At 37.1% G+C, this 17,243-nt stretch overlaps 2 protein-coding genes across 2 annotated transcripts; both read right to left on the bottom strand.

The window, feature by feature from the left end:
- Positions 1 to 777: 777 nt before the first annotated feature.
- On the bottom strand, positions 778 to 11,133 carry LOC103971617 (uncharacterized). The gene is made up of 10 exons (XM_009385674.3): positions 10,745 to 11,133; positions 8,124 to 8,282; positions 7,871 to 7,979; positions 7,238 to 7,399; positions 5,112 to 5,178; positions 4,791 to 5,029; positions 2,964 to 3,073; positions 2,367 to 2,475; positions 2,207 to 2,283; positions 778 to 944 (listed from the first exon to the last, which is right to left on the bottom strand). Exons 1-10 carry the CDS (start codon positions 11,078 to 11,080, stop codon positions 825 to 827), a joined length of 1,488 nt encoding a protein of 495 aa, XP_009383949.2. The 5' UTR covers positions 11,081 to 11,133; the 3' UTR covers positions 778 to 824.
- Positions 11,134 to 11,725: 592 nt separating this feature from the next.
- LOC103972529 (uncharacterized) lies at positions 11,726 to 12,612 on the bottom strand. The gene is made up of 2 exons (XM_009386888.2): positions 11,990 to 12,612; positions 11,726 to 11,924 (listed from the first exon to the last, which is right to left on the bottom strand). Exons 1-2 carry the CDS (start codon positions 12,610 to 12,612, stop codon positions 11,726 to 11,728), a joined length of 822 nt encoding a protein of 273 aa, XP_009385163.2.
- Between the last annotated feature and the right edge of the window lie 4,631 nt (positions 12,613 to 17,243).

Genomic DNA, 17,243 nt, shown 5'->3' on the forward strand with positions numbered 1-17,243 from the left:
AAAGGACCACTCGGCATCTACATAAGCCTATAGATAGATGGAATTGATATGGCAGTGGGGGAGCAGTAGGAGCACTAGCGACCCGAGCTTCAGGTTAAGGTTAGGATCTGCTTAACGAGTCAATAGTGACGCGGCCACCGCTCGACAACTACGTCAACGTTTACGCAAATGCAAAACAACATAGGATGAGTAACAATGAGGTCAATGACAGACTCCTCATGGAGGTGAGTGACATCACAATGAGAGCAAACCTTATCATAGGAAACCAAGCAACTACTTTAGTGTCAACACCAACGACCCCACCGTACACTACCATCGACACCATCCACCAACTAATGTTAAAATTACTTTTTTACCCTTTATTTTCATGTTTCTATTGATACAACTAATGTTATTATAATAAATAAACCTGAATATTTTATTTTTATAATTATAAGGATGTCAATATAACTTTTTAAAATATAAAAATTAAAATACTAAAAATAGTTAACTACATAATATAATATATAATTAGCCCTAGAATATCCCCCTCCCCCATCGAAAACAAAGAGTCAAAACTATTTTTCAACCTCACAGGAGACCTCATGGATAAGAAATTAATACGACGTACCAATTGGTACCGTTTCCTAGTTACCATTGCATAAATATACTTGAGAAACCATATCTTCCTAGATGTGGTCGGACCAGCAAAGATTTGTTGTGCAGTACAAGTTTCTCTGATGCAGAACCATCTTTAGAGATACGTGAGATTGCATTATGTATATTTTTCAGCAGGGCTAGAAGAAACTTATAATTATTATATAATACCTTCGAAGGTTACTCACTCAGTTACAGACAACATCAGAGTAAAAGCCAATTGTTCTTCGCTGGCAGTCTTTCACATCGAGTAGTTCTACATCGAAAACTTCGAACTGTTTTGCGCTGAAGAACGTAGAAGGCCCAACCTGTAATGAACAGACCAATCATCAGTTCCTGTTGGCATAATGTTACGATCCATCTGGACCAGGAAATATATGAAAAGAAAGAAGATAATGCACCATGGATACAGTTACTAATAAAATTTACCTGCATGCTGTTTTTAGTACAATGGTCAGCCTTGGACCTTGGTCCCTTCTGATCCTGTTGAATTTGGAACCGGAACCAAATCGGTTCAAGACAATTCCAATTTCGGTTCAACAATAGTTTTTTTTTTATTTTTAATTTTAAGTTTTCCAAAATATCCCTCCTATCAGCCATTCTTTTAAACTATTGGAAAGGCAAATTCATCATTTACAAGGGTATTTAGTTAAGGAGGTTACTATTTAGAGCCCCTTTTTACTATTAACAAATCCCTTACTATTCACAATCCCTTAAAAAATTAATAAAATAATATTTTACAATTTACAGTCCCACTAATTTCGATTTCATCTCTTCTTTTCCTTCCTCGAACACCCTGCCGTTGTTGATGCTCCTCCCCTCCGATCGTTACCCCCCAGACCGTGCTCCCTATTGTCGCTGCTACCCCAGTTCACACTCCCTGCCACCGATCATTGCCCCCAGCCTACGCTCCACCACCCCCTTAATATTATCCTTTGAGGAGGAGGAAGAAGGGGATGAGAAAACGAAAAGATATTTATGTTCATTTACAAAATATATTATTAAAATATTAAAAAAATTTAAAAGAAGATTGTAAATAGTAAAGAGGGGGTTGTAAATAGCATCGAAAATTGATTCCAATTCTAGATTCTAGGAATTGGAACCAAACCGCTAGAACCTGGTTCTGATTCAATTTGGAATAACGAAACCGTTGACCCGGTTTGGTTATATGGTTCTTAACCAGTTCGAACGGAATGTAATCAGGTCTACATAGACCCTAAAGTGGTCTGAAGTTACTAAAAACTTACTAGAACATCTAGATCTAACAAAACAATCTTCTAAACCACTATAAAAGCAGGTCACAAGTTACTACAACACTAATCAACTTGAACAACATAGTCTAAATTAGTATAAAAAGCTATCTTTTATAGGACTTCATGTTCATTCAGCTACAAACTCAAAGGAAAAGGGCCAAAATGCAGCTTATTCGTGACAACTATAGTCTGATGTAATATTTGCGGGCCTTTTTAAACCCGTTAGAATTGAAAGATCCTGCAGTGCATAGGGAGATAGGGAATGACCCGAGTGATGACAACTTCAAGAAGAATAAAAAGAAAAACTTGTAACTTACTGGAGGCCCTAGTTCTGGAGGAATAATGAGTCTTCTTTTCCCCCCGGGTCGCATATCTCTTATTCCTTCTTCAAATCCTGCATTGACTTTTATATCCTCTTTTACAATTACAAAGAAAATGTCAACAAATTATTCTTGTACATGTATGCCGAAAACTTGCCTGGAACTAATGATTTATTTCCTAATCGAATCTTGGCAGGTCGGTCCTGCAGATAAGTGCTATCAATACGACGGCCTGATTCGTTGTAACCAGTATAGTGAAATGTCACCTGTGATCCACATCATCTACAGTCAAGAACTTATTTAGACGCCCATGGAAGAAAGGGCACTAAAACAATCAGACAAACTTCCTGAACGAGAGACTGGAAATATCAGTAACAGATCATCAAGCAAGGAACAAATTCATGAATGGCTTCGAATTTATGTATTTTGCCTTCAGCAAGAGACATATTCAGAGGTCCTTGCTCCTTAGGAGTCTGAAATCAAATAGAAGCAGACCCATTTCTACTTCTAAACATGAGAACAGATTGCTTTCATATCCATTTCTACAGCTTTCTGTTGTAATTAATCTTGCCAATCATCCTTTAAGCAGATTAAATAAGTGCTACAAAGATATCATATGGCTATATATTGTCTACCAGAAAATTTGGTTGCTCTTATTTCAATGAGCATCCAAAAGATTAATCATATACATAATAATAAAATGTAGAAGCAGAATTTGTCTATATTTCTTTCAAGATAAAATAAAAGGATTAACCTGTTGCCCATCCTTTGGGCAATCACCTTTACCGACTAGTATGTCCAGATATATAAGTCCAGAGTCACACTTTACATAGCCATCAGATATCACTACTTTGACTTGAAAACCTGGATTATATTTGGTGGGCAAAAATTAGTTCCATATGCTCAACAAAGGCATCTATATTACTTACCAACATAGCAATTAAAAGAAATTATAACACAAGCACTTATAGTGGTCAAATTATAATGATCAGATGTACTGAGATGAAAAACATAGAAGCTTACTATTCCATCCGAGTGTCATGTAAATTTACATCATCATAAAAAATTTAATATCAAATAATGTACAACAGTTATTGGTTTCACAGAAGCATTTTAGTAACATATATACTAGCAAATAAAACCGAATTCAGTCCCTTAAATTTCATATGAAATAATGCAATCATTTTGACCAGACAGGAAAATAAAGTCTCAGTAGTTTACACGTAGACTTAAAAATAAATTGATCCTCTTTAGACCCAAAATTGGCGGAATCCTCAAGGAGTAGGTCGTCTTTTTTATAATCCAGAGTCTTGAGTACTTCCAAATACATCTGAACCAATCCTAAGTTCAATCGGGATCTGTTTCTTGTCAAAATAATACAAACTGCTAACAATTGATTTTAACATGTGTAGGACTCCTTGAAGTTGCCTCATCTTCTGAGGCTAGCTGAACCTTGGATTAACTAAGTCAGGCCAGGGTTCAGATTGATTCTGCTTCACTCAATAACAAAGAGAACATATTGGCAAGATCCCATTAACCGGGTGACATGGCCTTGGTATGGCAAGTTTCTGGTGTATCCAACTTTCAAAGACCCAAGGCACAACAATGAGCCAAAGATTGGAAGTTCATACTCAAAGATAAAATCACATTGTACAGATCAAGGACTGGACTATAATTTAAGAAGATTCGAGATAAGCAATGTTCTTGTCTAAGATTAGTAGGCTTCACGAATGCCTGGGAGGTGCAGTAGTGGTTTCTTTATATCCAATGAGCTGGTTTGTTCTTCCCTCACTTTTTTCTTCACCACGGTTTTTAAAAGGCTACAAACGAAGTTGTTTCCTTCCTCTTTATGTTTTCCTAAATAGCTCTGTTTTCTTAATCATCCCTGTCAATGTTTGACTTGATGAGCAAATTATCCCATTCTTCCCTTACAAAGTAACACCACATATTCATCAGCAGATTCCATTGGTGCTGATCTCATGATTACATGGCTGAAGCTACCTTTGTTCATGTTATTATCTGTTAACATTCTTTGATCCCTAATAGTTACATGAATAGTTTCCATAAAATATCCTTCAGTAACAAAGGGCTGTCATTGAATAACAGCTACCTGTCATCATAATAGATCATGCTATGCCCACCAAGCTAATAGTTGTCAATGGATCAGCTTTCTAATTACAGTTGACCGACAAAAACAAATTAAGACACTAATAGGCACAGACAAAACAAATTAAACATTATCCACTCCTGAATAATCTAACAAATGGACAAAACAACAAGAAGAATTTGTAAGGTACCAAATGGTTAAGGACTTATCATACAGAATAAAACTGAAATCAAAAGCAAATTTCAACCAAGAATGATGCTCTTTTTAAATATTGTAATCAGCATTAGCATTTTTCCTCTCATCTCTAGTTTGAAGTATGTAGTTCTAACGGTGATAAAAAGAACCTTAACACCTCTTACCACCTAATAATAATGGAGATATCACCAAAGTCAGAACTAAAAGTAACATTCTATAACTAATAATGCTGCCAGTAATATATGTTGCCATAAAAGAAAAATCAAAAGAGGCATTCACCTTCTCTAATGAAATTGGGGAAATCTTCGGGCGCACTGTTAGCTTCTTGAATCTTCCTGTTCTGTTCCAGCAATCGTCTCTCATTGTAGGGGTTACTACCCTTCACCTTCCCGGAGGCAGCAGACAGCGCCACCAGCGAGCTCGACGAAGCCAGCGAGATCAGGAAAAGATCCCTCCGGCCTCTGTTCTCCGCTGAACAACCTCGGTCGCCAGCATTCCCCCGATCGCCCCCCAAACAGCTGCACCAAACGAATTACCGATCCAACACCGCAATCGAGCGACAGAAATAGCATACAAGAGGACGAGAAAGGAGTCACTGACCACCGTTCTTGATTGGCTTCGAACTTGGAAGCCCTAGTGACGGCTTTGGAGGGCGGAAATCTTCCAGCTGAGAATTTCGAAACAGAATTGAGGTAACAGAAGGAGAACGGAAAGCCATCGGAGGAAGATGAAGATCTAAGCATACTCCAAGACGAAGCTAACAAAGAAGAAGACGAAGAAGAAGAGACGAGATGCATCCTGTTCTTCTTCTACTCTTCCTCTCTTTGCAAGCTCTTTCGGTCGATAGAGGATCGAGAGAGAGTGAGAAAGAAGGGATTGGATAGTGTTCGCTGGTTTGGCTTCGTTAATGACGTAGCTCGTGGCGGAGTCGGATGCGGTCGTGACGGGATCCGTTACCGATTACGAGCTTGTGCCCTCTCCTTCCGAACTCACGGTTTTTTGCGGGGCAGTTATGTTACGCATAAAAAACAGCTGAGACATGTAACGGCTGTTACATTCCGTTACTTGGCGCATATAGGGTCTTTTGTTCCCCTCTTTTTTTTTCTCGCTTTTACATGTGTATATTGCAAATTATAGATATAATATTTGGAATATTATACAATTTTTGATATAAATACATTACTTCAAAATTTATAATTCTTCACATGTATATATATAAGTGTTGTTAACATCCATTGAGGAAACTCAAACTAACCACTTATAGTCATAGTTAATACTAGCTTATTTAAGTTACATATAAAATGCATAAAATTACCCTAAATTTATATAACATTATAATAGAATTTTAGGGGATACCAATAAAAAAAAGAAAAACTATATATATATATATATATATATATATATATATATATATATTGCACATTATTGCAAAACACAAATAACACAAATACTATTGTAGATGTTGTCAGTTGGGTGTCAACATATCAACATTAAACTCCAACGATATTAGTGCCTTGCAAAATAATTACATATGCATTACTTTTAAATTAGTAATGTGTGTATTTATCCTCCTAAATTTAACTTCTGGGAACAATAGTCACCACAATTACTAATGGTTAAACCAAATTTATTGAATGGATGATAATAAATAAATTACACTTAGATATTATATACAAGAATGAGAAATTTTTATTTGAATAGTAAAAAATATATTAAAATCACAACAAAAATATAGTTGCGAAATACCTCTTCGTTATATAACAAATTCATAGAATTTGATGATCAAAAGATTAAAAAAAAATCTAAGTTACAATATGTTGGTTGACAGATAAATAAACCAGTAAACACATGAGGTGAGTTGATAACCAAAGAAAATAAGAATGACTGTGAGAAAAATGATTATGAAAAGAAAAAGAATGATGATAAAAGAGGCAAATGAATGGTGAAATGAAGAGCATATTAATGTCAAAAAATACTTTTAAAAGTAAATATATATCTACATTGAAGGATATTAATGTCAATATAAATAAAAATGATCCAATTAAAGGTTTGGTCCCAATTTCTTTTTTCAATTGGATCAGTTGGTCCAATCCGGATTTAATAACAACTATGATTCAGATTCATAATCCACAAAACAGTAAAAATGACAAATTCTCATAATTAAAATAACATGTTAGACTTATAAAGAGGAAGAGGTGACTTCATAGTTAAAACTACAAATTCTCATGTAGATTAATGATAATCGATAAACAGAGAAAACATAGTAAGAGAAACCAAAGAAGGAAGATAAGTTTTAATCTGGCATACACAGCAATAATGATTTATGGCAACAACACAACAATCATTCTGCCAATGATTTACATGTGACCAAAAGGCACAAGATCTTTGTGCAGGCATTTCTTTTGATTTTATGCTTTACCAGTATGAATGACTAGTGAACTCCAGCTAACAGGATATAGAGACTTTTCTAGATCCATCATTATATATTTTATATCCATAAAAAGGTTCAGCATAGATAAAACTGCAACCATGGCAAAAGAATCAACGACACAAAAATAAAGCGTTTCATGTGTTTAACAGCAGCAACAATAACAAATATGTTTTGGTGCTAAAAAGGTCTTCAGAAAACCAGAACTATTTGAAATGAGATCAAAATCTGATAGAAGCTTGTCATATGCTTCAGTTTCATATTGTGAAAAATTAGGAGGTACTACCATAAGCTATACCTGTTTGGCCACTCTCTGTGATGACCTTAAAATCTTCAGTATTGAAGGACTGTGAAGGGTTTGATAATATTTTTCTTTGCAAGTGACAGCTTGCACAGTATTCTACATCAAAAACCATAGAATCCTCCAGAGCTGAAGTGATAGAAGCACCAATAGCCTCACCTGCACACAAGAAAAAAGCAGTATAATTGGTCGACAACCGGATCTGATCGTATGGGCATGATTTTTGGATGTGACGCCAGACATCTCAAAAACATACCCTATAGCGAAAAAAAATAAAAAGAAAACAAAAACTAATTTTCTCCTCATGTACAAAGACTAAGATGAATCAAGGGCAACAAGGCAATGACAATGGCGTTGTCAAACCCTAAGTGATGCAGAAAGATGACACCAAACTTCCATTTTTTTCACATGCTGCCACAAACATATGACAATGAGGAAACCATATAGCAAATTGAATTTATCCATGACAACGAAATTTAATTTCAGGAGTAAATTTTTACTTGTAGGCTGAACAATATCCAGCAATTTCACATCACTACATATTTACAGATTATATAAGAGAAATAACGATGAGTTTATATTTAAGTGATAATGGATGAATATATAATATGTTTGGAAACATGCACTAACCATGTGAGACTAGCAGCAAGTTTTCATTGGGATATTTGTCAGCAAGAGCACGAATAACACTCACATATCTTTTTCTTGCTTCAAGCACAGATTCCTCCCAATGAGGCAACTTCAGAAAATACAAAAATAATTAATTCATTTTATGAGAGAGAGAAAAGCAAAATCTTACAGCTGCAAGTATCCCAAAATCTAATAGGTATATGCAGGAACAGAACATTCTGAACGAGCAATTAAAAAATGTATCAAGATAAACCTCTTTATAAACACTCTCTGCAAACTGATCCAACGTTCCAGATGGCAACAAAGCTCCAAGATCAGAGATATGAGGAAACCATTTTTTATCTTTTGGAGCCACAGTACTACCTATTGCTTCTGAGTTTAGCATCTCAGCTAATCCGTACTCAATCGAGACCTGCGGAATGGACAAACACAGTTCAAGTTAAAACAAGCTCTCAGATGAGCAACAATACAAAACTAATACAGAAGGCTAATTTTTTTACAACTTCACATACAATCGCACGTGGAAAGATATATGTTATGCTCTCAAAAGAAGCCAAGTAATGGTATGAAAAAGTATTACAGAAAGAAAGAAGAATGAGATAAATGTAGAGAAACATCGAGAGGGGAATTAACAGATAAAGAAGGGAAGAGAGAAAATGGTTTCTTTTTTCATACAATCTTTTTTGTAATATTTTTTGTACCATTACTTGGCTTCTTTTGTGAGTAAAGATGAAATTAGATCACAAAAGTTGGTAACATATCAGATTTGATTTCTTTGACTCTGAAGTTTAGATAGCCTATGTTCTAATAGTACCAACTAGAACATTTTTTCTGAATATTGCCCTTCTTTGTCAATGCTGTCCTAATTGGAAAATCCAAACTGAGTTAACTTTCCAGTTAAAGCTGTCGACAATAACTTGATGATGTGAAATGCCTATCCTTGCAACTACATTTGAATTATGTAATAAAGGCATTAAAACATGCAGAAAAAAATAAAAGAATATTTGAATGCTCTTAAGTGAAATAGAAATATTGCATTACAAAGAACTCGATGGTGGAAAAAAATCATGTAAATGATCACAAAAAGTTACAGCTTCTTGTTGTTGCTGTAGGCATTAAAGCATGCTACAGATGATAGATGAACCTACAAATTTGCTTTCTTCAGATCAATTCCAAATTTTTCATCGATTCTCAAAAGACCTGGTTGGATGATATTGTTCATAAGAAGTGATAGAACAGCATAGGTTAAGTGACTAGAAGCAATTCTTGATTATGGATTAACATATAACATAACAATAAATCTTAGTCGCTTCGTTGTTGTTTTGCTACATCATAGAAAGATCAACTAATAAAGATTTTGACTGGGCTTGAATCTCATCTTCAACACTTACCTGTTGCAAAAAATATATAAAATAAAACTAAATTTTTTTAATTTTCACATAGGTTGAATTTGCAATGTTATCATCATAGATGTCTTGGTGAGAGTAAAGATTGCAGCAAGGACATGATTCAAGAATGTTGCAAAAGTTATAAAAGGAAAAGTTAAAGGGAAACCAACATACTAAGACAAAACTCTAAAGGAGAAAAAAATTCTCAAAATAAAATAAAAATCTAATACCTGCAATATAGTAAAAAAGGAAATTCAGTTTTTTTTTCCATTTCTAGTATGATATGATAGAAAACCATAATTTCATGAACTACTATGAAAAGCAAACCAGAAAAGGAAATAACTTCTAAAAACTTCGTTTGCATTTCCTAATCTTCCTGAGAAGATAAGATGAAAATCCCAATATATTGAACCAGTTTCTAACAGATATCACAATGATAAAACCTTAAACAAGGTTTTAGGTAGAATTTTTTTTAAAAATTAAAATTTACAGTGTATTCAATCTTGATTGCGTTTATGAAGAAATTTAGGCCATCCAATATGAGAAATCAATTTGCGTATGAGTTCAATTGTGAAGTAGCTCAAGGTTGCAAGCAAATTTTGAGAACCTCAATCTAATCTGGCTCGAATTTAAAAGGAATGAAGTGAAAAAGCAACTTTTTCTGTAGAATTATCATTTTCTAAGACTCAAATAAGCTAAAGTTGACCTAAGACTACCAATATGGGTAATAGTAGGCCAAATAAGCTAAGCATCACTCTTAAGATGACTAAGACCACGGATATGGGAAAGATGGCCTTTGAATGGCCCAAGGACACTTCACAATATGGAAAAAAATAATTTATGAATCTAAATTCCAGCTGCTTGGCAATGATTCTAGACTATTTTTGAATCTAAAAGACCCTAACTATTCAAGGTGGAAAAATGGAAAAAACATCTCTAATCATCCTGCATCACACGTTAACCATAAAATAAGTGGATATGCAAGTTGACATGACACCCATAGATTAACTACTGCAGTACACCTTTCTTGGTGGCAAGCTGTTTCTATACTATTTATACAAGACATTAACATGTGTTTAGTTCTAACAAAATTTATTTAGATATGCAGTGTTACATTTTATTCCTAACAAAAAACTTCAAAATCCAATGCCAAATATTCTAAACTGGCTCACATATTAATTCAAATGATAAAAAAATGGGGTGACGCAAAACCACTACTCTATCATTAGAATATTTTCAGTACTAAATCTGCATCTTGGTCTGCAAACAAAATCTTAAGAATCTTACATGGCCGGAATGGATTGCATTCTTTGTTCAATTTATGAGTGCATGTTTGAATTATATCTTTCACCTCCGAGAAGAAAATGATGCTTTGTCACAAAAGTACGTTTTTCAATCAGCCTTCCATTTTTCTAATGCTTTCCTCATTTCAACGATACAATTACAAACAACCCAAGACAAGAAACAGAATGATGTAGTGGGAAACCTTAACACGAGAGGGATCGAGGACGGCGTCCTGGCTGGTCTCCATGTCGAGGAGGCGACTATCGTCGTCGACGACGCAACAGAGGGCGCGGATGACCTCGGCGGCGGTCTGCAGGCACCGGAGGAAGGGGGACACGACGACGCGGTGGATGGGGACGCCGGCGCCGCGCAGCCGCTTCCCGGCGGTCCACGCCCGGATCAGGCCCCCCTCGGCGAGCGGCGGGTCCCATGGCCGCTTGGCGTGTGCCACCCACAGCGGCTCCTGGTCGTCGATCCGGTCCCCGTGCCGCATCACCCACACGTTCTGCACCCGTACCTCTCCTCCCCCATCCGCCATTGCTCTCTCTGTCTCTCTCTCTCTCTCGGGGTCGTTATTCAAAGAGGGTTGGCTTCCAGGGACGCTGGATACCGAGGCAAGGACGGTGGGGAGTGTTCGGTTCGGTCCACTTGTCGGTTCGGTTCGAGTTATCAACGACATGACCATGACGATGGATCAACCATGCGGAGAGACATGTGTTATGGCTAAGCCAATCCAACCATGCAATTGGTGCGGTTCGATCTCCTGGTTCAACGAACCGAAATTGAACCCGAAAAGGGTTTGGCTTCCAAAATTTCAGGAATACGACCAATTCAATCCGCGGCTTCTAAAAACAAACCGAACCGGAGATGCAGCAGAACCGAACGTCTTTCCCTTTTGGGCTTTGGACTCAGACTTTCGATTTGCGATTCGTCCGACTCTCACCTTCTGATGATAGTGATTGAGATCTTATTTGCCGAGTTTAATCTATAATGAGATAAATGTATGATAATAAATACATTATAATATATAGATTATACGATTAAAATAAATATATTAAAGGAGTAATTTATGACACTATGAACCACAACATCAGAACAAGTCCACGTAAAAGCATGACAAAGACAACCTCTTTTAATTACAGTAGTAATCCATTACATGCGATACACTACGTAGATGGTGATCTTATATTGGGTTCTTTCTTTGCTCGTACTTGCGAGCCCACAGCTGCCTTCCCTTGATCGTGAACTTAACCAGCTGCTTCCCGTTGAGCACCAGACCGATGAACGACTCGCTGGTGAACACGATCCTCCCGTACGTGGGCATCGCCGCCGACGTCGTCGTCTTCTCCATCATCACCCTTTCGACACAGTCCCCCCATTTCCTGCACGCCCAAGAGAAGCAGATCAGAACGTGCCATGCAGGGTGAGGAGAAGGATGGGGGAGTACTCCGTGAAGTATTCGACTATGTCTTCCCGCTTCAGAGGGAAGCCCTTGGAGAACGTGATGAACATGGAGCGGCTGTCCTCCGGGGTCGGCGAAACGCGGGGGAGGTACGGCCGGGCCAGCTCCCGTGGCAGCATCGGGAGCACGGCCTTGGCGCGGCCTCGGGCATCGGCCTCCGCCGCCTGCACTTCGGCCTCGTACTCGGCGAGCAGGGCGTGCAAGTAGTCGTCGAAGATGAGCGTGCCGACGCCGTCGAGGATCTGGGTGATCCCGCGCACCGCCACGTCGCGGTGGCAGTAGAAGAAGCGCAGGTTGAGGGGCTCGTTGACAAGGGAGGCGGTGAGGGGGATGGCCAAGCTGGAGTCGGCGCCGTCGCTGGGCGGGGTGTCACGGCGGACGCAGTCGAGGATGGACTCCGCCTCGGCGGCCAGGCGGAGGAGGATGTAGTGGTCGGGGTTGCTGCGGATGTAGACGATGACGTCGACGCCGATGAGCTCCAGCCACATGAAGAGGGCGACGACGTTGCGGGAGACTTCGGGGGTGGTGCCGAGGGCGACGAGCTTGTCGTACATCCCGCGGTCCAGCTTGTGGAAGGCGAGAACGTCTCGGACGGAGAGAACAGCCATTGGTTGCCGAAGAAGGAGAGAGGTTAGTCATGGATTGGGAGGAGGTGGCAATTTGTAGGGTTCCAAGGGGGTGCAACTCCGCGGCGCCTCTTGGGAAGAGACGACGAGCGGAAGCGGTGCGACGTGGGAAGAAGAAGCGACGATTGCAGATAGATAGATAGATAGATAGATATAGATCAAGTAAGGCATGCACAAGTTGTATCGGTGGGATCGATCAATTTATAGGCTTCGATCCGGAATGACAATGGATAGGATATCGATACACGTTGTTGTACTCATTTTTGGAAGCTCATTTCAAGCGTGATTTAAACACTAATTAATATTTTAATCAGACTTAAGTAGGTCGAGATCTACTATTTTGTACGAAGGAACTCGACGATGCCATCCGCTCGGGCGAGGGACTAGACGATGGGCCATCTAGGGGAGGAGGGAAGGGAAGGGAAGCTCCACCGTGGCTGCCTCCTTTTCCTCTATTGAGATCGATGATCGCAATAGAAGAGCACGAGGAATTGGACGATGTTGTTGGCTCAGGTGGTGAACTCAAAATGTGTTGCTCGCTTAGGTAAGGGATTGGACAGTAGGCACATGAGCAAGAAGGGAGGGGTGGGGGAGGGTTTGGCGGTCGACGTAGCAGAGGACGATGGGGCCTTGGGGTGGGGCCTCGTGATGAGCGAAGGCGATAATGCTATGAATGCTTGCGAGGGGAATTTATGAAAAAAATAAAAATAAGTGACGCCATTTAAAAAAAATAAAAACAGAAATACATTTTGAAAAAAAACTCAAAAAGAAAGATTTTTTTAAAAAGAAAATTACCTTTATATGAATTTCGTTCTATTTATTTTCAAATATATTTCAATTTTGACTCAAGTATTTATTTTTTTATATTTATTATATTCACTACAAATCCATTAATGAGTATCTTAATCCATCAAGTAAATGTGAATAGATTCCATGTCTGAATTCATTTGATTGTCCAGAAGATGATCGGATTCGATCGTTACCTATTCTAACTAATTAAGAATGATATTGCGTTTAGAAGTGTACTCGAAAAGATTCCACGAAAATATTCTAACACGTTCGAATTGTGCATCAAATTCGAAAATGTTAGAATCATAATGATTTCTCTATCGATTCAAATGTCTTAATACGATATTAAGACATAAGTCATCGAGGTGTTATCAAATATTATTGAGGTATCGATAGACCATGTAAGTATTAGTTCCCCATATCAATACTAAAGCTCGAGATATAACAAAAAAATCTTATTAAAATGAATTCGAGAATCATTTAATGTATGTATCATGTTGATACTGAGAGTTTAATATGGAAACCAATCTACCAAGAAAGATTATAATTGTTATTTTTTTTTCCATGTATCATCTTCAATAAGATCGACAATTATACAATCCCTAATTTCTAATGCACTCTTTATTCATTTAGTGTTCTATGTTCTGAATTAAAGGATTGCCCCCATTGAAGACATTTGAAACATTTCACACCAATGGCTCTTCGATCATTTACATTCAACGCTTCATATAATGCATGTCTCAAATGTATAGATGAAGCTCATGTAAGCCAATCAACTCGAGTGCCCTTTCCATTTGGTTTTCAATGTTCAACATGAGAAAGCAATCGACCCTCACCCCGAAACTTGATAGGAATGTCATAGTATCATGTTGGCCAATGATGAAATGTGGATCACATGAATACCACAAGTATTTTGCATGGCAGGTTGCAGCTTTTCTCTCATGTGGAAGCAGTTCCATTTAATGCAATATATCCACAGATATTGTGTTTCTTGTTTCCAGCTATGCTGGGCTATGAGTTGTTCCTTTCATTGCATATGGATTTATCTCTTATTGTTTGGATGGGGCTTCATCATCTCTCAGACAGGTCCAATCTGGTATGCACAGAAGTGAGCAGTAAAGCAAACTCATCCCTCATCTCTAAATGTAGAAGAAGCTTCATTTAATGCAAAAGCAAAACACAGTTTGTGTTTTTTGTTTGTAGTTAATGTATCCCTTACCTTTCTGACAAGAATCCATATCATGAAAGGAATCAGCACTGATAGGATTTTTAGTATGTCCAAAAGTTAGCAGCAAAGCAAACTCATGTATAGTTAATGTTGAAGGGTTTCTATGCATCAAGGTTCAGAAAAATCTGAGGTTTTCCTTTCACTGTGTATCCATGCACACCTTCTTACTCTTTGGAGAGGCACTCATCTCATCTTTCATCACCATGGAAAGGTATCTATCATGCGTGCAATATGGTGAGAGAAAAAGAGAACAGTAGGCATCTCAAACAAATTTAGGTAGCTCTTTGGTGAAAAGGAAAAGATCGAGAAAAGATGAAACCTAATGCAACAACGTGGTGTGCTGAGCTTAAATATGGAGATACTAACCCTAGCAAAACTATGATTGCTTTTCTTTCCTCAAGAAATTGATTTATATTTATTACGGACGCTTTCGGATGAATTGTGTAATAGTGCACTGATTACTAAGATATATAATATAATTCTAATCAATTTATTTTACATAAATTTGTGTCAATTTCGTAGGATGAACACAATATTTTCCCTCAGTCTTTGTGGTGGATATATACAAGTGTGACCAATGTGTGTGTGTGTGTGAATGAGTGAGAGAGAGAGAGAGAGAGAGAGAGAGAGAGAGAGAGAAAGAGAGAGGAAGAGGACATCAGGAAGAATATAGGGGTAAGACAATGTGACTTAATGATTGTAAGACTATGTATAGTGAATCCATGTATTTTTTGGGTGTTAAAAGATACCTTATACTCATAGAAGAAGAAGAAGAAGAAGAAGAAGAAGAAGAAGAAGAAGAAGAAGAAGAAGAAGAAGAAGAAGAAGAAGAAGAAGAAGAGAACAAGTTGCCCTGTAGAAACAAATGGGTCATACATAAATGTGAAATTTGGTGATTGAAGCACAACTCCCTTATATATACAGGAAAGAGAAAAATATATATATATGTAAATTATAAAGAAAAAAGTTTTTCAGCCAAAGAGAAAATATGATATATTTTTCTCTCTTTAAAATAGTATTATAATAACTAAATATAATATCAAAATAATTTTCTATGTTTAAAAATTCATCTTATGGAAAGCCTTTTTTTCAGAAATTACATTGTTTAAAAATAATAATAAATTTGTAATTAATTGATAGAAAAAAAAAGGAATTTGCATCCAAATTTCTTCCTATAAAATACCATTTCTTAGATATCAATAGCCACTTTAATTAACATGTTAAATTACTGTAGAGTAATTAGAAGATACAAGCTATTTTACTATTTTATATTTCTTCACACTATCTTCATTTTGTAGACTTGGTTATGCTCAATAATAATTTAATATCATGATAATATGTGATAAACATATTGTATCCTTGTATTATCATTTGACATATTTTTTTTCTAATTTATAGGCCATATGATGTGTTTAGTGATACAGTATTGATACCAAAAATTCTATCAAATTGAAGTGAAATTGTATTAATAAGCAGGAAGAATAAACTTAAGCTCAAAATTAAGGGCACAAATCTTTGGGATAGTTATGGAGAATAACCACACTCTAAATACTCTAAATCTATCGAAGCTATTAATTATAACACCCCAATATAATCCCAGACGTATACGAACATCTAAATATCACTAGTATTTTGAACATGAACATAGACGACACTATTATTATCTTATCCGGTCGAATCATAGTACAACAATAAAGAACGTTTTCAGTAAAACCAAGCGTTGGAACTGAACCTGCTTGATCTCTTCGTACTACACTAAACATGAGAAGTAGGTCTTGTGTTGCTGTCAAGGTGGGATCGACATTCATGTCAATGCTTTTGTCTTGCTCTTCATCTCCAAAAACGACTAAACTGTGCATGTTTATTCTACTCTGTACCATCATAATTCACTCCTCGTCATCTTCCTGTAGAATAAGCACAGTTGGGGGACCAGTCAAGGCCTTGTTATCAACGAGGACCGGAGGTTAAACGTCCCTTGCACAACAACAAGCTGGTTTGGATGATGAACGACAAGATTAATCTACCTATAATGCCCATCATCAGGTCTCTATCATTGTTTCTTAATAGATTAGTCATTTGATCTATGGCTAATTTATATCATCTCATGTAAATTTTGGATGATAATAGTTTTAATTTCTAAATATCTTTTTTTTTTTTTACCCTCCGAATAACTTATTTCGATTAAAACACTAAAAAATTACTTCTCTCTTTGTAAAAGAAGATGGACTGACTGATTTGTCTATCATCATTGCTTCTTGGTAAATTAATCACACTAATTAATCATAAATAATATATATAATAATAATAATAATATATTAAATATATATTACTTACCCTCTGAATTATTTATTTTGATTTAAGGAAAATTAAAAATGCTTACATGCTCTGAGAGATCTAATCGAATCTTGTCTTTGTAAAAGAAGATGGACGTGTGTTCGGCAAAAATGATAGCAGTAGTCCTCAGAGTGGAGAGAAGAATCTACTGTCTCCTTTGGGCATGTTGACAAAGAGACAAGTTGGTGGTACTGTAAAGCGTGGCCACGTTGTTGTGGTGAGGAGGATGCGGAGGAGGAGGAGGAGGACGAGGATAACGCTG

This window comes from Musa acuminata, chromosome BXJ1-11, assembly GCF_036884655.1.
Source record: "Musa acuminata AAA Group cultivar baxijiao chromosome BXJ1-11, Cavendish_Baxijiao_AAA, whole genome shotgun sequence".
In the NCBI taxonomy this organism is placed as follows: Eukaryota; Viridiplantae; Streptophyta; class Magnoliopsida; order Zingiberales; family Musaceae; genus Musa; species Musa acuminata.

Excerpts from the sequence above, each read along its gene's own strand:
- LOC103971617 (XM_009385674.3), bottom strand. The coding sequence starts at position 11,080 with ATGGCGGATGGGGGAGGAGAGGTACGGGTGCAGAACGTGTGGGTGATG. Across the intron at positions 8,283-10,744 it reads TCGATCCCTCTCGTGTTAAG|GTCTCGATTGAGTACGGATT; the intron begins GTTTCCCACTAC and ends TCCATTCCGCAG. Across the intron at positions 2,284-2,366 it reads AAATAAATCATTAGTTCCAG|GATTTGAAGAAGGAATAAGA; the intron begins GCAAGTTTTCGG and ends AAGTCAATGCAG.
- LOC103972529 (XM_009386888.2), bottom strand. The coding sequence starts at position 12,612 with ATGGCTGTTCTCTCCGTCCGAGACGTTCTCGCCTTCCACAAGCTGGAC. Across the intron at positions 11,925-11,989 it reads ATAGTCGAATACTTCACGGA|GAAATGGGGGGACTGTGTCG; the intron begins GTACTCCCCCAT and ends TTGGGCGTGCAG.